Source organism: Somniosus microcephalus, chromosome 1, assembly GCF_052327205.1.
Source record: "Somniosus microcephalus isolate GS21.2 chromosome 1, FLI_Smic_1.0, whole genome shotgun sequence".
Classification (NCBI taxonomy): Eukaryota; Metazoa; Chordata; class Chondrichthyes; order Squaliformes; family Somniosidae; genus Somniosus; species Somniosus microcephalus.
Window position 1 is genome coordinate 184,087,530 of NC_140987.1, and position 13,220 is coordinate 184,100,749.

The window sequence follows — 13,220 nt, forward strand, 5'->3', positions numbered from 1 at the left end:
TCTGTGTCCTCCTCCATAGGTAACGAGAACGATATCCCTATCAGACTAATGCAGACCCACAGAATTTCCTGTACTAATCCTCCTGTCATCTCACCCTGAAGGCAGTCACCCATTTCCTTCCCTCTGCTTCACAATTTCTTTCTCGGGTGTAACTTCCAGAAATAATTTCTCCCCGTATAAAGACATTTAAAGTGCTAAAACAGTTCATCACATTTTCTGTAGGAAATAATAAGCATTCAGACCAGTATAATCAGTGGATCAAGTTAATATTTTTTCATTACTTGAAACTAAGGTTCCCCCCAAAAAAATCACTTGAGTGTTTGTCCTACCTTTGTCTAATTTGCATAATGATCACATAAACTGAAGAAAGTTCCCTGATATCAACAAGTGCGAGGAGCTCATAGACTTCTTTATCACTAAGATTGAGACCATTCATTCAGCTACCTCTGACAGAACCCTCCAATCCCATTCCCCACCAAGCCAAACTGCCCTCAAGGATCCCCCCCCTTCCCTAGTCCAGAACTTGCATCTTCCTCTAATTTCTTGCCTATCCTTGTGTCCTCTCTGAGCTCATCTTGTCCACGAGATCCTCCTCCTGCTCTCTCGACCCTATTCCCACGAAACTGCTGACCACCTCACTTGCCTTCCTGGCCCCCATGCTAGCTGATACTGCAAACTGTTCTCTCTCCTCTGGTATTGTCCCCCTCTTTCAAATCTGCTATCTTCACCCCCATCCTAAAAAAAAAAAACCTACCCATCCTTGAAAACTACCTTCCTTTTCTCTCCGAAGTCCTCGAAAGTGTTGTCGCCTTTCAAACTCATGCCCACCTTTCCCGCAACTCCATGTTTGAACCTCTCCAATCTGGTTTCCGCCCCTGCCACAGCACTGAAGTGGCCCTAGTCAAAGTTACAAATTACATTCTATGTGTCTGCAGCCATGGTGCACTATCCCTCCTCATCCTTTTCTACCAGTCTGCAACCTTTGACACAGTTGACCACACCATCCTTCTCCAATGTCTCTCCTCTTGTCCAGCTGAGAAGCTGCCTTGCCTGGTTCCACTCTTATCTATCCAGTCGTAGCCAGAAAATCTCCTGCAATGGCTTCTCTTCCCGCTCCTGTGCAATTACCTATCTTTGGCCCACTCCTTATGTACATGCTGCCCCTTGGCGACTTCATTCAAAAATACATCAGGTTCCACATGTACGCTGACGACTCCCAACTCTATCTCGACTCCTCCACTGCCTCTGTGATGTTAATCTGCTTGTCTGATATCCAGTCCTGGATGAGATGATGTTTTCTTGAATGAGACATTGGGAAGACTGAAGCCATTGTCTTTGCTCCCTGCCACAAACTCCATACTCTGCCCTCCTGGCCAGCTTCCTGGCTTCCACCCTCCATAAATTTAAGATCATCCAAAGCTCTGCTGCCCATATCCTAACTTGCACCAAGCCCTGTTCACCCATCACACCTATTCTAGCTGATCTACATTATCTCCCGGTCCAGCAATATCTTGATTTTAAAATTCTCTTCCTCGTGCTCAAATCCCTGCTCCCTATCTCTGTAATTTCCTCAAGACCTACAGCTGTCCGCGAACTCTGCGTTCTTCCAACTCTGGTCTCGTGTGCATCCCCCACTTCCTCCAACTTACCATTGGTGGCCGTGCCTTCAGGTGTCCATTCCCTAATCTGTGGAATTCCCTCCCTAAACCACGCTGCCTCTCCACCGCTCTCCTTCAAGATGCTCCTTAAAACCTACCTCTTTGACCAAGCCTTTGGTCACCTGATCTAGCACCTCCTTCTTTGGCTCTCAGTTTTTGTATCATTACGCTCCCGTGAAGCGCCTTGGGATGTTTTACTGCGTTAAAGGTGCTATTCGAATGCAAGTTGTTCTTATCTCCAGACCGGTTTGCAGAAATCTATTTCAAAATATTAGGCAAAATTTAATTGCAGAGAAGATTTGATCAAGTTGTGTGTATCGGCTGATTTGTATTAGTAAAATGCAGATTTTTTTTTTTTAGCCAATCGGACAAGGAATCTGGCTCAAGTTCTGGGAGCAGCAGTGATGGAAGCAGCAGCCAATCAGATAGCAATGACTCCAGTGACTCTGACAGCGGTTCAGACTCGGGCAGCCAATCTGATTCCGATTCATCTGGCTCAGAAAGTAATGCATCGTCATCCAGAGGAAAGAGACCAGTTGAAAGCAAAGTTCCAAAAACTGATGGAGCAGAGGTGAATATAACAAGTGTGTTCGTGTGACTACTTCATATTTGTCTGAAAAACATAATGCTAGATTCAATTTTGATTTTAAGAAATGGTCCTTGAAATTGCAGTTGACGTATCTGTCCTTGGAATTCCACACACAGTTTCCTGCATTTTTAAAATTTGTTTTTATGGGATGTGGGCGTCGCTGGCAAGGCCAGCATTTATTGCCCATTCCTAATTGCCCTTGAGAAGGTGGTGGTGAGCCGCCGCCTTGAACCGCTGCAGTCCATGTGGTGAAGGTACTCCCACAGTGCTGTTAGGTAGGGAGTTCCGGGATTTTGACCCAGCGACGATGAAGGATCGGCGATAAACTTCCAAGTCAGGATGGTGTGTGACTTGGAGGTGTTGGTGTTCCCATGCGTCTGCTGCCCTTGTCCTTCTAGGTGGAAGAGGTCGTGGGTTTGGGAGGTGCTGCCGAAGAAGCCTTACTGCAGTGCATCTTGTAGATGGTACATACTGCAGCTGCGGTACACCGGTGGTGGAGGGAGTGAATGTTTAAGGTGGTAGATGGGGTGCCAATCAAACGGGCTGCTTTGTCCTGGATGGTGTCGAGCTTCTTGAGTGTTGGAGCTGCACTCATCCAGACAAGTGGAGAGTATTCCATCACACTCCTTACTTGTGCCTTTGTAGATGGTAGAAAGACTTTGGGGAGTCGGGAGGTGAGACACCCGCTGTAGAATACCTAGCCTCCGACCTGCTCTTGCTGCCACAGTATTTATGTGGCTGGTCCAGTTAAGCTTCTGGTGAATGGTCACCCCCCCCCCCCCCCCCCCCCCCCCAGGATGTTGATGGTGGGGGATTCGGTGATGGTAATGCCATTGAATGTCAAGGGGCAGTGTTTAGACACTCGCATGTTGGAGATAGTCATTGCCTGGCACTTCTGTGGCGCAAATGTTACCTGCCACTTAGCAGCCCAAGCCTGAACGTCGTCCAGGTCTTGTTGCATGCGGGTATGGACTGCTTGAGCACTTGGAAAGCAGTGACAGGATCGGACAAAGTCAACATGGATTTACAAAAGGTAAATCATGCTTGACTAATCTACTGGAATTTTTTGAGGATGTAACTGGTAAAATAGATAAGGGAGAACCAGTGGATGTGGTGTATTTGGACTTTCAGAAGGCTTTCGATAAGGTCCCGCATAAGAGATTAGCGTGCAAAATTAAGGCACATGGGATTGGGGGCAAGGTATTGACTTGGATAGAGAACTGGTTGGCGGACAGAAAGCAAAGAGTTGGAATAAACGGGTCGTTTTCCGAGTGGCAGGCAGTGACTAGTGGGGTACCGCAAGGATCGGTCCTAGGACCCCAGCTGTTCACAATATATATTAATGATCTGGACGAGGGAATTGGATGTAATATCTCCAAATTTGCAGACGACACAAAGCTGGGCGGGAGGGTAAGCTGCGAGGAGGATGTCGTGAAACTCCAGTACGATTTGGACAGGTTGGGTGATTGGGCAGAAAAATGGCAAATGCACAATAATGTGGATAAATGTGAGGTTATCCACTTTGGTGACAAAAACAGGAAGGCAGATTATTATTTGAATGGCAATAGATTGGGAGAAGGGGAAGTGCAAAGAGACCTGGGTGTTCTTGTGCACCAGTCGCTGAAGGTAAGCATGCAGGTGCAGCAGGCAGTTAAGAAGGCAAATGGTATGTTGGCCTTCGTAGCAAGAGGGTTCGAGTACAGGAACAAGGATGCCTTGCTACAGTTGTACAGGGCCTTGGTGAGACCACACCTTGAGTACTGTGTGCAGTTTTGGTCGCCTTACCTGAGGAAGGACAATTTTGCCATGGAAGGAGTGCAGTGAAGATTCACCAGGCTGATACCTGGGATGGCAGGAATGATGTATGAGGAGAGATTGTGTCGATTGGGCTTATACTCACTGGAGTTTAGAAGATTGAGAGGGGATCTCATCGAAACCTATAAAATTCTGTCAGGCCTGGACAGACTAGATGCAGGAAGGATGTTTCTGATGGCCGGGGAGTCCAGAACCAGGGGTCATAGTTTAAGGATAAGGGGTAAGCCATTTAGGACTGAAATGAGGAGGAATTTCTTCGCCGAGAGTGGTGAACCTGTGGAATTCTCTGCCACAGAGGGCGGTGGAGGCCAGTTCATTAAATATATTCAAGAAAGAGTTGGATATATTTCTTAAGGCTAAAGGGATATGGGGAGAAGGCAGGGACAGGGTACTGAATTTGGATGATCAGCCATGATCGCATTGAATGGCGGAGCAGGCTCGAATGGCTGAATGGCCTACTCCTGCTCCTATCTTCTATGGTTGGGCCTAGGACATTGCCCTGAGGAATTCCTGCAGCGATGTACTGGGGCTGTGATGATCGCCACAACCATCTTCTTTTGTGCTAGGTATGGCTCCAGCCAGTGGGGAGTTTTCCCCCCGATTCCCATTGACTTCAGTTTTACTAGGGCCCCTTGATGCCACACTTGGTCAAATGCTGCCTTGATGTCAAGGGCAGTCACTCTCACCTCACCTCTGGAATTCAGCTCCTTTGTCCATGTTTGGACCAAGGCTGTAATGAGGTCGGGAGCCGAGTGGTCTTGGCGGCACCCAAACTGGGCAGGTAATTAGTAAGTGCCGCTTGATAGCACTGTCGATGACACCTTTCATCACTTTGCTGATGATTGAAAGTAGACTGATGGGGCGGTAATTGGCCGGATTGGATTTGTCCTGCTTTTTGTGGACCGGACACACCTGGGCAGTTTTCCACATTGTCGGATAGATGCCAGTGTTGTAGCTGTACTGGAACAGCTTGGCTAGAGGCACGGCTAGTTCTGGAGCACAAGTCTTCAGCATGATAGCTGGGATGTTGTCAGGGCCCATAGCCTTTGCTGTATCCAGTGCGCTCAGCCATTTCTTGATATTACATGGAGTGAATCAAATTGTGAATAATTGTGGGATCGCTTAGCCCTGTCTATGGCATGCTGCTTCTGCTTTTTAGCATGCATGTAGTCCTGTGTTGCAGCTTTCCCAGGTTGGCACCTCGCCTGGTGCTGCTCCTGGCATGCTCTTCTACACTCCTTATTGAACCAGGGTTGGTCCCCTGGCTTGATGGTAATGGTAGAGTGAGGGATATGCCGGGGCATGATGTTACTGATTGTGGTGGAATTCTGCTGATGGTCCACAGTGCCTCATGGATGCCCAGTTTTGAGCTGCTGGATCTGTTCTGAATCTATCCCATTTAGCATGATGCAATGAATGACAAAAAACTACAATTGGGTGAAAAATATATAATACAGGAAACTTTGTGATATCCGGGACCGGCGTGTTGCCGATCTATCGAAACTGCCGGACATACAAAGTTAATGTTGAAGCATATGGAGGTTTTCATCTCTGTACCTGACAACAAACACTGTTGCTTAGCAACAGCTTCTAAAGAGTCGGCTGCAGCTGCAAGCGTCTCTAGCTGAAGCTCTTGCTATAGCTACAGACCTTGCAGTGGCTTACTGGGGGGAAAAAAACGAGATCTAAAAAAACTTACAGAAAACAGCTCCTGATTTTTGTCATTAGATCGAGTATTCCGGACATAAACCTCCGGATAAACCAAAGTTTCCTGTAATTGGGGGCAGGAAAATTTTAAATGTTTGCATTAACCTTTAGATTGCCAGTAAAATTGTAAGGCCAGAATTAGTCATATCCTGGTGGCTGCAGAAAAAACTGTTGACCTGAAATCTTGCAAGCATGCCAGATTGTGTGCAATGGGAGATTTTCTGTAGTATCGACATTTCAAGGGTTTAGATGACCATTGTAAGTTTTGAAATTTGATCCCTCCTCTCTCTCTCTTGTTGCAGTTTTGGAAATCAAATCCAAGTATTTTAGCTGTTCAGAGATCTGCCATGATAAGGAAACAGCAACAACAACTACAGCAGCAGCTTTCTTCAAACAACGGTTCAGAGGTTTGAAATTTGATTAAAATTAGTAGCTGAGAGGCTTTTATTACACTAGAGCAGGCAATTATTGAACTTTGATAAGGCTACCAACATGAGCTCATACAGCAATGAGTTTGTAGCAAAGCAATACAGCAAACCTGGGAATTCACATTGATTCTGCTTCAATAATAGTCATTCAATTCAATTTGGACATAAAATCATTAGCCGCTGGGACCAAGCTAATTTCTTTTTAATGAAATTCCAAGCAAGGTCCATCTCGTGGTCTGCTTTGTCTTCGTCTTGCCCTCCTACCGTTTACAATTATAGTATTCAATACCGGGCACAGTGAAGGGGGTTATGGAGACCACTGGAAATCTATCCAGTGCCTCTACAGTAGTTCTCCAAGAAACCTAACAGAGCCTGATCTACTTTTGGTGCCTAATTTTACAAACATTCAAGATCAAAGCAATGTCAACTTCATTTTTACAGAGAATTCTTGCTTAAGACTTCATCTTGAAATGTTATGAAGTATCCCCAGTGCATGCTCTGCATGTCTCTAATGTCAGTGAACAGGTACTCTAATTTTTGTCATCCCTTATCCTTAAAAATAATATATCCAAGATTTAAGGTGCAGCTGTTAAATTATAATGGAATTTGAAAAAAGGAACAAAATTTACTGCTGCAGTGTGAATGAATTGATCTTGTACAGTAACTGAACTATACTGAATAGCAATTGTTATGGATAAAGGTTCATCAAATTGGATTTGAGCTTGATGATTTTCTAGTGGGTCCAATTGTTAAATACATAAACTAGGTTTAAAGTCTAACCTTTAATTCATTAAAATTGGTTTCTTGGACTTGACGGTTATGAAATCTACCCCCCCCCCCCCCCCCCGGCCCCCTTGAAGAGTCTATAAAAGACCAGGGGTTGTGTTGTCTTTTTGCAGTATAATTTAAATTGGTGAAAGTAACATTCACCTCCACAACTGTAGCTATTGAGCTCCGTGCATTTACAGGGCAGATTTATTTTGCATTGTCTTATGTTTCAGCAGGAATCATCAAGCAGTGAAGATTCTGAGGATGATTCGTCCTCCGAGAACACTGCTAGACATGTGAAACGCAGAGAGTAAGCCTATATTTCTACTGATTGTTTATGGTTAAGTGTGGCTTTTATTGTCTTTCACAGATGATCTGTTCTTAGCATAGCATATTTGCAGAAAGTTTACTGAAGTCTGTGTATGCAGAAAGTAATTTTGAATAAGATTTATAGTAGAATGGCAGATGAACAGAAACAGAGCTCATTATAATTTAAGATTTCATATGACACTTTGAATGCAGTATAGGTTGTAATAAAGTCTTAAAAATACCTTCCTCCCCAAAATTCAAAACTCAATACATATCATCTGAAAAGCAATCCTTCTGTCTTCTCTGGTCTTTAATCTCATGCTCGCTGTTGCTCGCACATGCTCTCTGTCGTGCGGTCGCTCTCTCTGCCTCTCTCTCGTTATCTCTTCCCCGCACCTCCCCACCCCCCCCCCCCCCAAACTCCCCATCATCTTTCTTGTTTCTGTTTTGTCAGTGCTTCTATGTAGTCATTACTCCATGCAACTTCCTTACTTCTTGTACGCTCCAACTGTACAAATTTAGATATTCCTCTTCTTCGATTCACTTTCATTTGCTCGTGTGGATAAACGTCGACACGGACTGGTTGGGCTGAGTGCCCTGTTTCCATGTTGTAGCTTCACTGTGTTGTAACGCAGTGTTTCCCAAGACCTCAAAATAGGGGACCTCTTCCTTTCTGCCTTGTTTTTCTCTCTTAGTTAGCAGGCACTTAAACCCAAACTTGTCATCGCTTTGTCTGTCTTAATTTCTTCATACCTTGGTATCCTGTACCATGGCTTTGACCCTTCACGTAGGTTTCTCAATTTGAAGATAACTAAATACTCTTTAATACATGTGATTTCCAGGAGAAATCTTTGACTAGAAAGGGTAGCCAGATCATAGCATTTTAGAGCACAGAAGGAGCCCATTTGGCTCATTGCACCTGCACCATCTTTCTGAGTTAGCTAGCCATTTAGTTCCAACCCCAGTCCCAAAACTTTTTAAATTTTTCTTTCTTAAATATTTACACACATCCCTTTTAAAAGCTGATATGGATTCTCCTTTTACCACTGTTTCTATAGGGGGTTCCATGTCCTAACAATAGAAACATAGAAGATAGGAGCAGGAGTAGGCCATTCGGTCCCTCGAGCCTGCTCCGCCATTCAATGCGATCATGGCTGATCATCCAAATTCAGTACCCGGTCCCTGCTAATGATAGAACGGATTCTTTTACCCTCAGTCTGGTTCAGTAATCACCGAGTCGAATGCAACTGGAGAATTCAAACGATTTATTTTCCGCGGAGTCTTACTCTGAAATGTCGGCACCGACTCCTGCAAGAGTCTGACAAACCCAACAGAGCAAGCAATTTGTCATACAGTGTGCTACATTATTATACTTGCATTTGAGAAGACATTAACACCTCGTATATTCCTGCACCAATCCTGAGCTGTGCACGTATACATTTAATTTGATTTCCTGGCCTGGCAGTTTGAAATAAAGAAGTCACATTTAACTGAATGGGTTACAGCTAAGTAAACATCCTGGTAATGTGTTCACGATCACCTAAACATTATGGTAATGCGTTTGCAATCATGGTAATGCGTTTTCTGATCGCCTATTGTCTGTATAACTTCTGCACGCTGCCTTATATTGTTCCTATCAGCAAGGTGTGACATTGTGGGTGCCAGCCATATTAGCAGCCAAAGATCATATTAGCCTTTTTATTTTACTACTTGCTGCCTTCACAGTTTCTTGTTTCTATTTCCTTGACCTTGGTATTCTCACTTTCTCCCCATACCCCTTGATCCCTTTAGCCTTAAGAAATATATCCAACTCCTTCTTGAATATATTTAATGAATTGGCATCTACTGCCTTCTGTGGTAGAGAATTCCACAGGTTCACCACTCTCTGGGTGAAGAAATTCCTCCTCATTTCTGTCCTAAATGGCCTACCCCTTCACTCTCCATCTTAAATGAAGAATTCTATCATATGAATCGCTCCGACCCAAGGGGCCTCGTACAACAAGATTGCTAATTAATCCTTTCTCATTACATAATACCCAGTCTAAGATGGCCTGATCTCTGGTTGGTTCCTCGACATATTGGTCCAGGAAATCATCCCGTAAACACTCCAGGAATTCCTCCTCCACAGCATTGTTACTAATTTGGTTAGCCCAATCCATATGTAGATTAAAGTCACTCATGATGACTGCTGTGCCCTTATTGCACGCTTCTCTAATTTCCCTTTTAATGCCATCCCCAACCTCCGCATTACTGTTTGGAGGTCTATATACCACTCCCACTAACGTTTTCTGCCCCTTGGTATTTCTCAGTTCTACCCATACAGATTCCACATCAGAGCTAATATCCTTCCTTACAATTGTGTTAATCCCCTCTTTAACCAGCAATGCTACCCCACCGCCCCTTCCTTTTTGCCTATCTTTCCTGAATATTGAATACCCCTGGATGTTGAGTTCCCAGCCTTGGCCACCCTGGAGCCATGTTTCCGTAATCCCAATCAAATCATATTCGTTTACCAACCAGTTCTCTATCCAAGTCAATACCTTGCCCCCAATCCCATGTGCCTAAACTTTTCACACTAATCTCTTATGCGGGACCTTATCGAAAGCCTTCTGAAAGTCCAAATACACCACATCCACTGGTTCTCCCTTATCTATTTTACCAGTTACATCCTCAAAAAATTCCAGTAGATTAGTCAAGCACGATTTACCTTTTGCATTAAAAAAAATTCTCCTAACCTCTCCCTTCATCCTTTTTGTGGTGGTTTTAAATTCATGCCCCCTATTTACTGATGCTCTGATCAGTGAATATTTTTAAAAAAAACTATTTATACTTTATCAAAAACCTCAGTTTTGAACACCTATCAGATTGTCTCTTAACCTTCTAGATTCATTTGGAAAGAGCCCCAGTTTCTCTAGTTGCTCCTCATGACTATAGCCTCCAAACCTTAATATTTTCTTAAATGACACTAAGTTAGGAGGCACCGTAAGTTGTGTGGATGGGAGCAGGAAGTTGCAAGGGACATAGACAGATTAAGTGAGTGGACAAAACTATGGAGTTCAATGTGAGGAAGTATGAGGTTATGCACTATAGATCTGAGGAAGATAAATCAAAATATTTTGTTAATGGTGTGAGACTATGAACTGTGGAGGAGCAAAAGGGCTTTGTGTCCCTGTACGCAAATCACTAAAAGCTAGTGCACAGGTACAAAAAGTAATCAAAAAAGCTAATGGAATGTTGGCCTATATCTCAAGGGGGCTGGAATACAAAGGGGAGGAAGTTGTGCTTCAGTTGTGCAGACATTGGTCAGACCCCAGCTGGAGTACGGTGTTCAATTTTGGGCACCACACCTCGGGATGGATATTTTGGCCTTGGAGGGAGTACAGCACAAAATCACCTGAATGATGCCAGGGTTTAAAAGGTTAAATTATAAGGACGCGTTACATAAGCTTGGCTTGAATTCCCTTGTGTTTAGAAGGTTGAGGGTGATCTAATTAAGATGTTTAAAATGATAACGGGATTCGATAGGTTAGATACAGAGAAACTATATCCTCTAGTGGTGGAATCCAGAACAAGACAGCAAGGCCATTTAGGAGTGAAATTAGAAAGCACTTTTTCCAGAGTAGTGGAAATCTGAAACTTGCTCCCCAAAATGTTGTGGATGCTGGGTCAATTGAAATTTTCAATAAAATTGAAGCAAAGTACAAAACATCATGAACAGAAAATCATATGGGATACAACAACGGCTTGCATTTATATACTGCCTTTAACGGTGCTTCACGGGAGCGTTATCAAACAAAGTTTGACACCAAGCCACATGAGATATTGGTGCAGATGAGAGGTAGGTTTTAAGGAGCATCTTAAAGGAGGAAAGAGAGGTAGAAAGAGGGCGAGATTTAGGGAGGGAATTCCAGAGCTTAGGGCCTCGGCAGCTGAAGGCATGGCCGTCCATGGTGGAACGAATAAATTCAGGGATGTGCAACAGGCCAGAATTGGAGGAACAAAGATATCTCGGAGGGTTGTAGGGATGGAGGAGGTTACGGAGATGTGGAGGGGCGAGGCCATGGAGGGATTTGAAAACAAGGATGAGAATTTTAAAAGTGAGGTGTTGCTCAACTGGGAGACAATATAGGTCAGTGAGCACAGGGGTGATGGGTGAACAGGGCTTGGTGCGAGTTAGGATATGGGCAACAGAGTTTTGGATGACTAAGTTTTTGGAGGGTGGCAGATGGGAGGCTGGCCATACCGCATTGAGGGTGAAAAGCAGCATTGCAATCCCAGGAGACTTCTACTAATGTGGTTACAGATACAAGACTTTGATGATCCATACAGGAAACTTTTTTTTTATCCGGCACCGATGGGACCGACGTGGTGCCGGTTCATCAACAATTCCGGATAACCGAAAGTTATAATAAAAGATACGGAGCTAAGAGCTCCGTATAAAGCAACAAACCCTGTTGCTTAGCAACCGGTTCAGAACAATGGCCACAAGTTCCAAGCATATCTGTAGCTTAGCAACAGCTGCAGCCACACCCTTGCACAGCAACAGATCGAGGAAGGCAAGTAATAAAACTTACCTGAACCTACTCCTGAATTTTGCCAGTTAACCGAGATTTCCGGTTATTTAGGTGCCGGTAAATCGAAAGTTTCCTGTACCATGATTGTACCCACAAGCAAGTTTAACATCCATGCGAGAATGTATCTTCCTGATTCCTTCTCCTGCCATTCAGTTTTTTTTTGTTAATTTCCCCTTCTGGAAATGATCATCTTCATTCACCTAGACCATATAGATAGTTGTACACTTGAATTTTTGGCCTGGTCACAGCATTATTAATGTCCCTGCCCTTGACAGTTCGAGGATCTTTGGGGCTTCCCAGGTGCGATACTGAAAATAATTTAAAGCAAATGTAGCACAAGCAAAATATGGTGTCATAGAGATTGTAGAAATATGGTTCATGCAAGAAGATGAAAGTTAATTTGATAGAGCGATATAGATTGTTAAACAATATGATAGATTGGATATACAGTAATGTGGATGTGAAACAACATTTCAGGAAGGAAAGAATATGCAACAATATTGTTGAAATTTTTTTTTAAAAGCAAAGGAATGGATGAATAATTGGGGTCCACTACAGATCAGCTAGGGTAGAAACATAGAAGATAGGAGCAGGAGTAGGCCATTCGGCCCCTCGAGCCTGCTCCGCCATTCAATGCGATCATGGCTGATCATCCAATTTCAGTACCCGGTCCCTGCTTTCTCCCCATACCCCTGGATTCCTTTAGCCTTAAGAAATATATCCAACTCCTTGAATATATTTAATGAATTGGCTTCTACTGCCTTCTGTGGTAGAGAATTCCACAGGTTCACCACACTCTGGGTGAAGAAATTCCTCCTCATTTCTGTCCTAAATGGCCTACCCCTTATCCTTAGACTGTGACCCCTGGTTCTGGACTCCCCGACCATCGGGAACATCCTTCCTGCATCTAGTCTGTCCAGTCCTGTCAGAATTTTATAAGTTTCAATAAAATCCCCTCTCATTCATCTAAACTCCAGCGAGTGCAAGCCCAATTGTCCCAATCTCTCCTCATACGTCATTCCTGCCATCCCAGGTATCAGCCTGGTGAATCTTCGCTGAACTCCTTCCATGGCAAGAACATCCTTCCTCAGATAAGGCGACCAAAACTGCACACAATACTCAAGATGTGGTCTCACCAAGGCCCTGTACAACTGCAGCAAGACAGCCTTGTTCCTGTACTCAAACCCTCTCGCTACGAAGGCCAACATACCATTTGCTGCCTTAACCGCCTGCTGCACCTGCATGCTTACCTTCAGCGACTGGTGCACAAGGACACCCAGGTCTCGTTGCACTTCTCCTTCTCCCAATCTATTGCCATTCAGATAATCTGCCTTCCTGTTTTTGCCACCAAGGTGGATAACCTCACATTTAT

The 13,220-nt window shown here is 44.1% G+C and overlaps 1 protein-coding gene across 3 annotated transcripts in view; it reads left to right on the forward strand.

Annotated features, from left to right (window-relative positions):
* chd1 (chromodomain helicase DNA binding protein 1) overlaps positions 1 to 13,220 on the forward strand; it is a 198,448-nt gene that overhangs the window by 77,698 nt on the left and 107,530 nt on the right. For 2 of the 3 annotated variants that reach the window (XM_085987895.1, XM_085987912.1), the window contains 3 exons: positions 2,019 to 2,229; positions 6,072 to 6,176; positions 7,199 to 7,275. In XM_085987895.1, coding sequence (XP_085844021.1) covers positions 2,019 to 2,229; positions 6,072 to 6,176; positions 7,199 to 7,275 — 393 coding nt within the window. The remainder of the gene's footprint in view (positions 1 to 2,018; positions 2,230 to 6,071; positions 6,177 to 7,198; positions 7,276 to 13,220) is intronic. The other variant, XM_085987904.1, reaches the window with a different exon arrangement.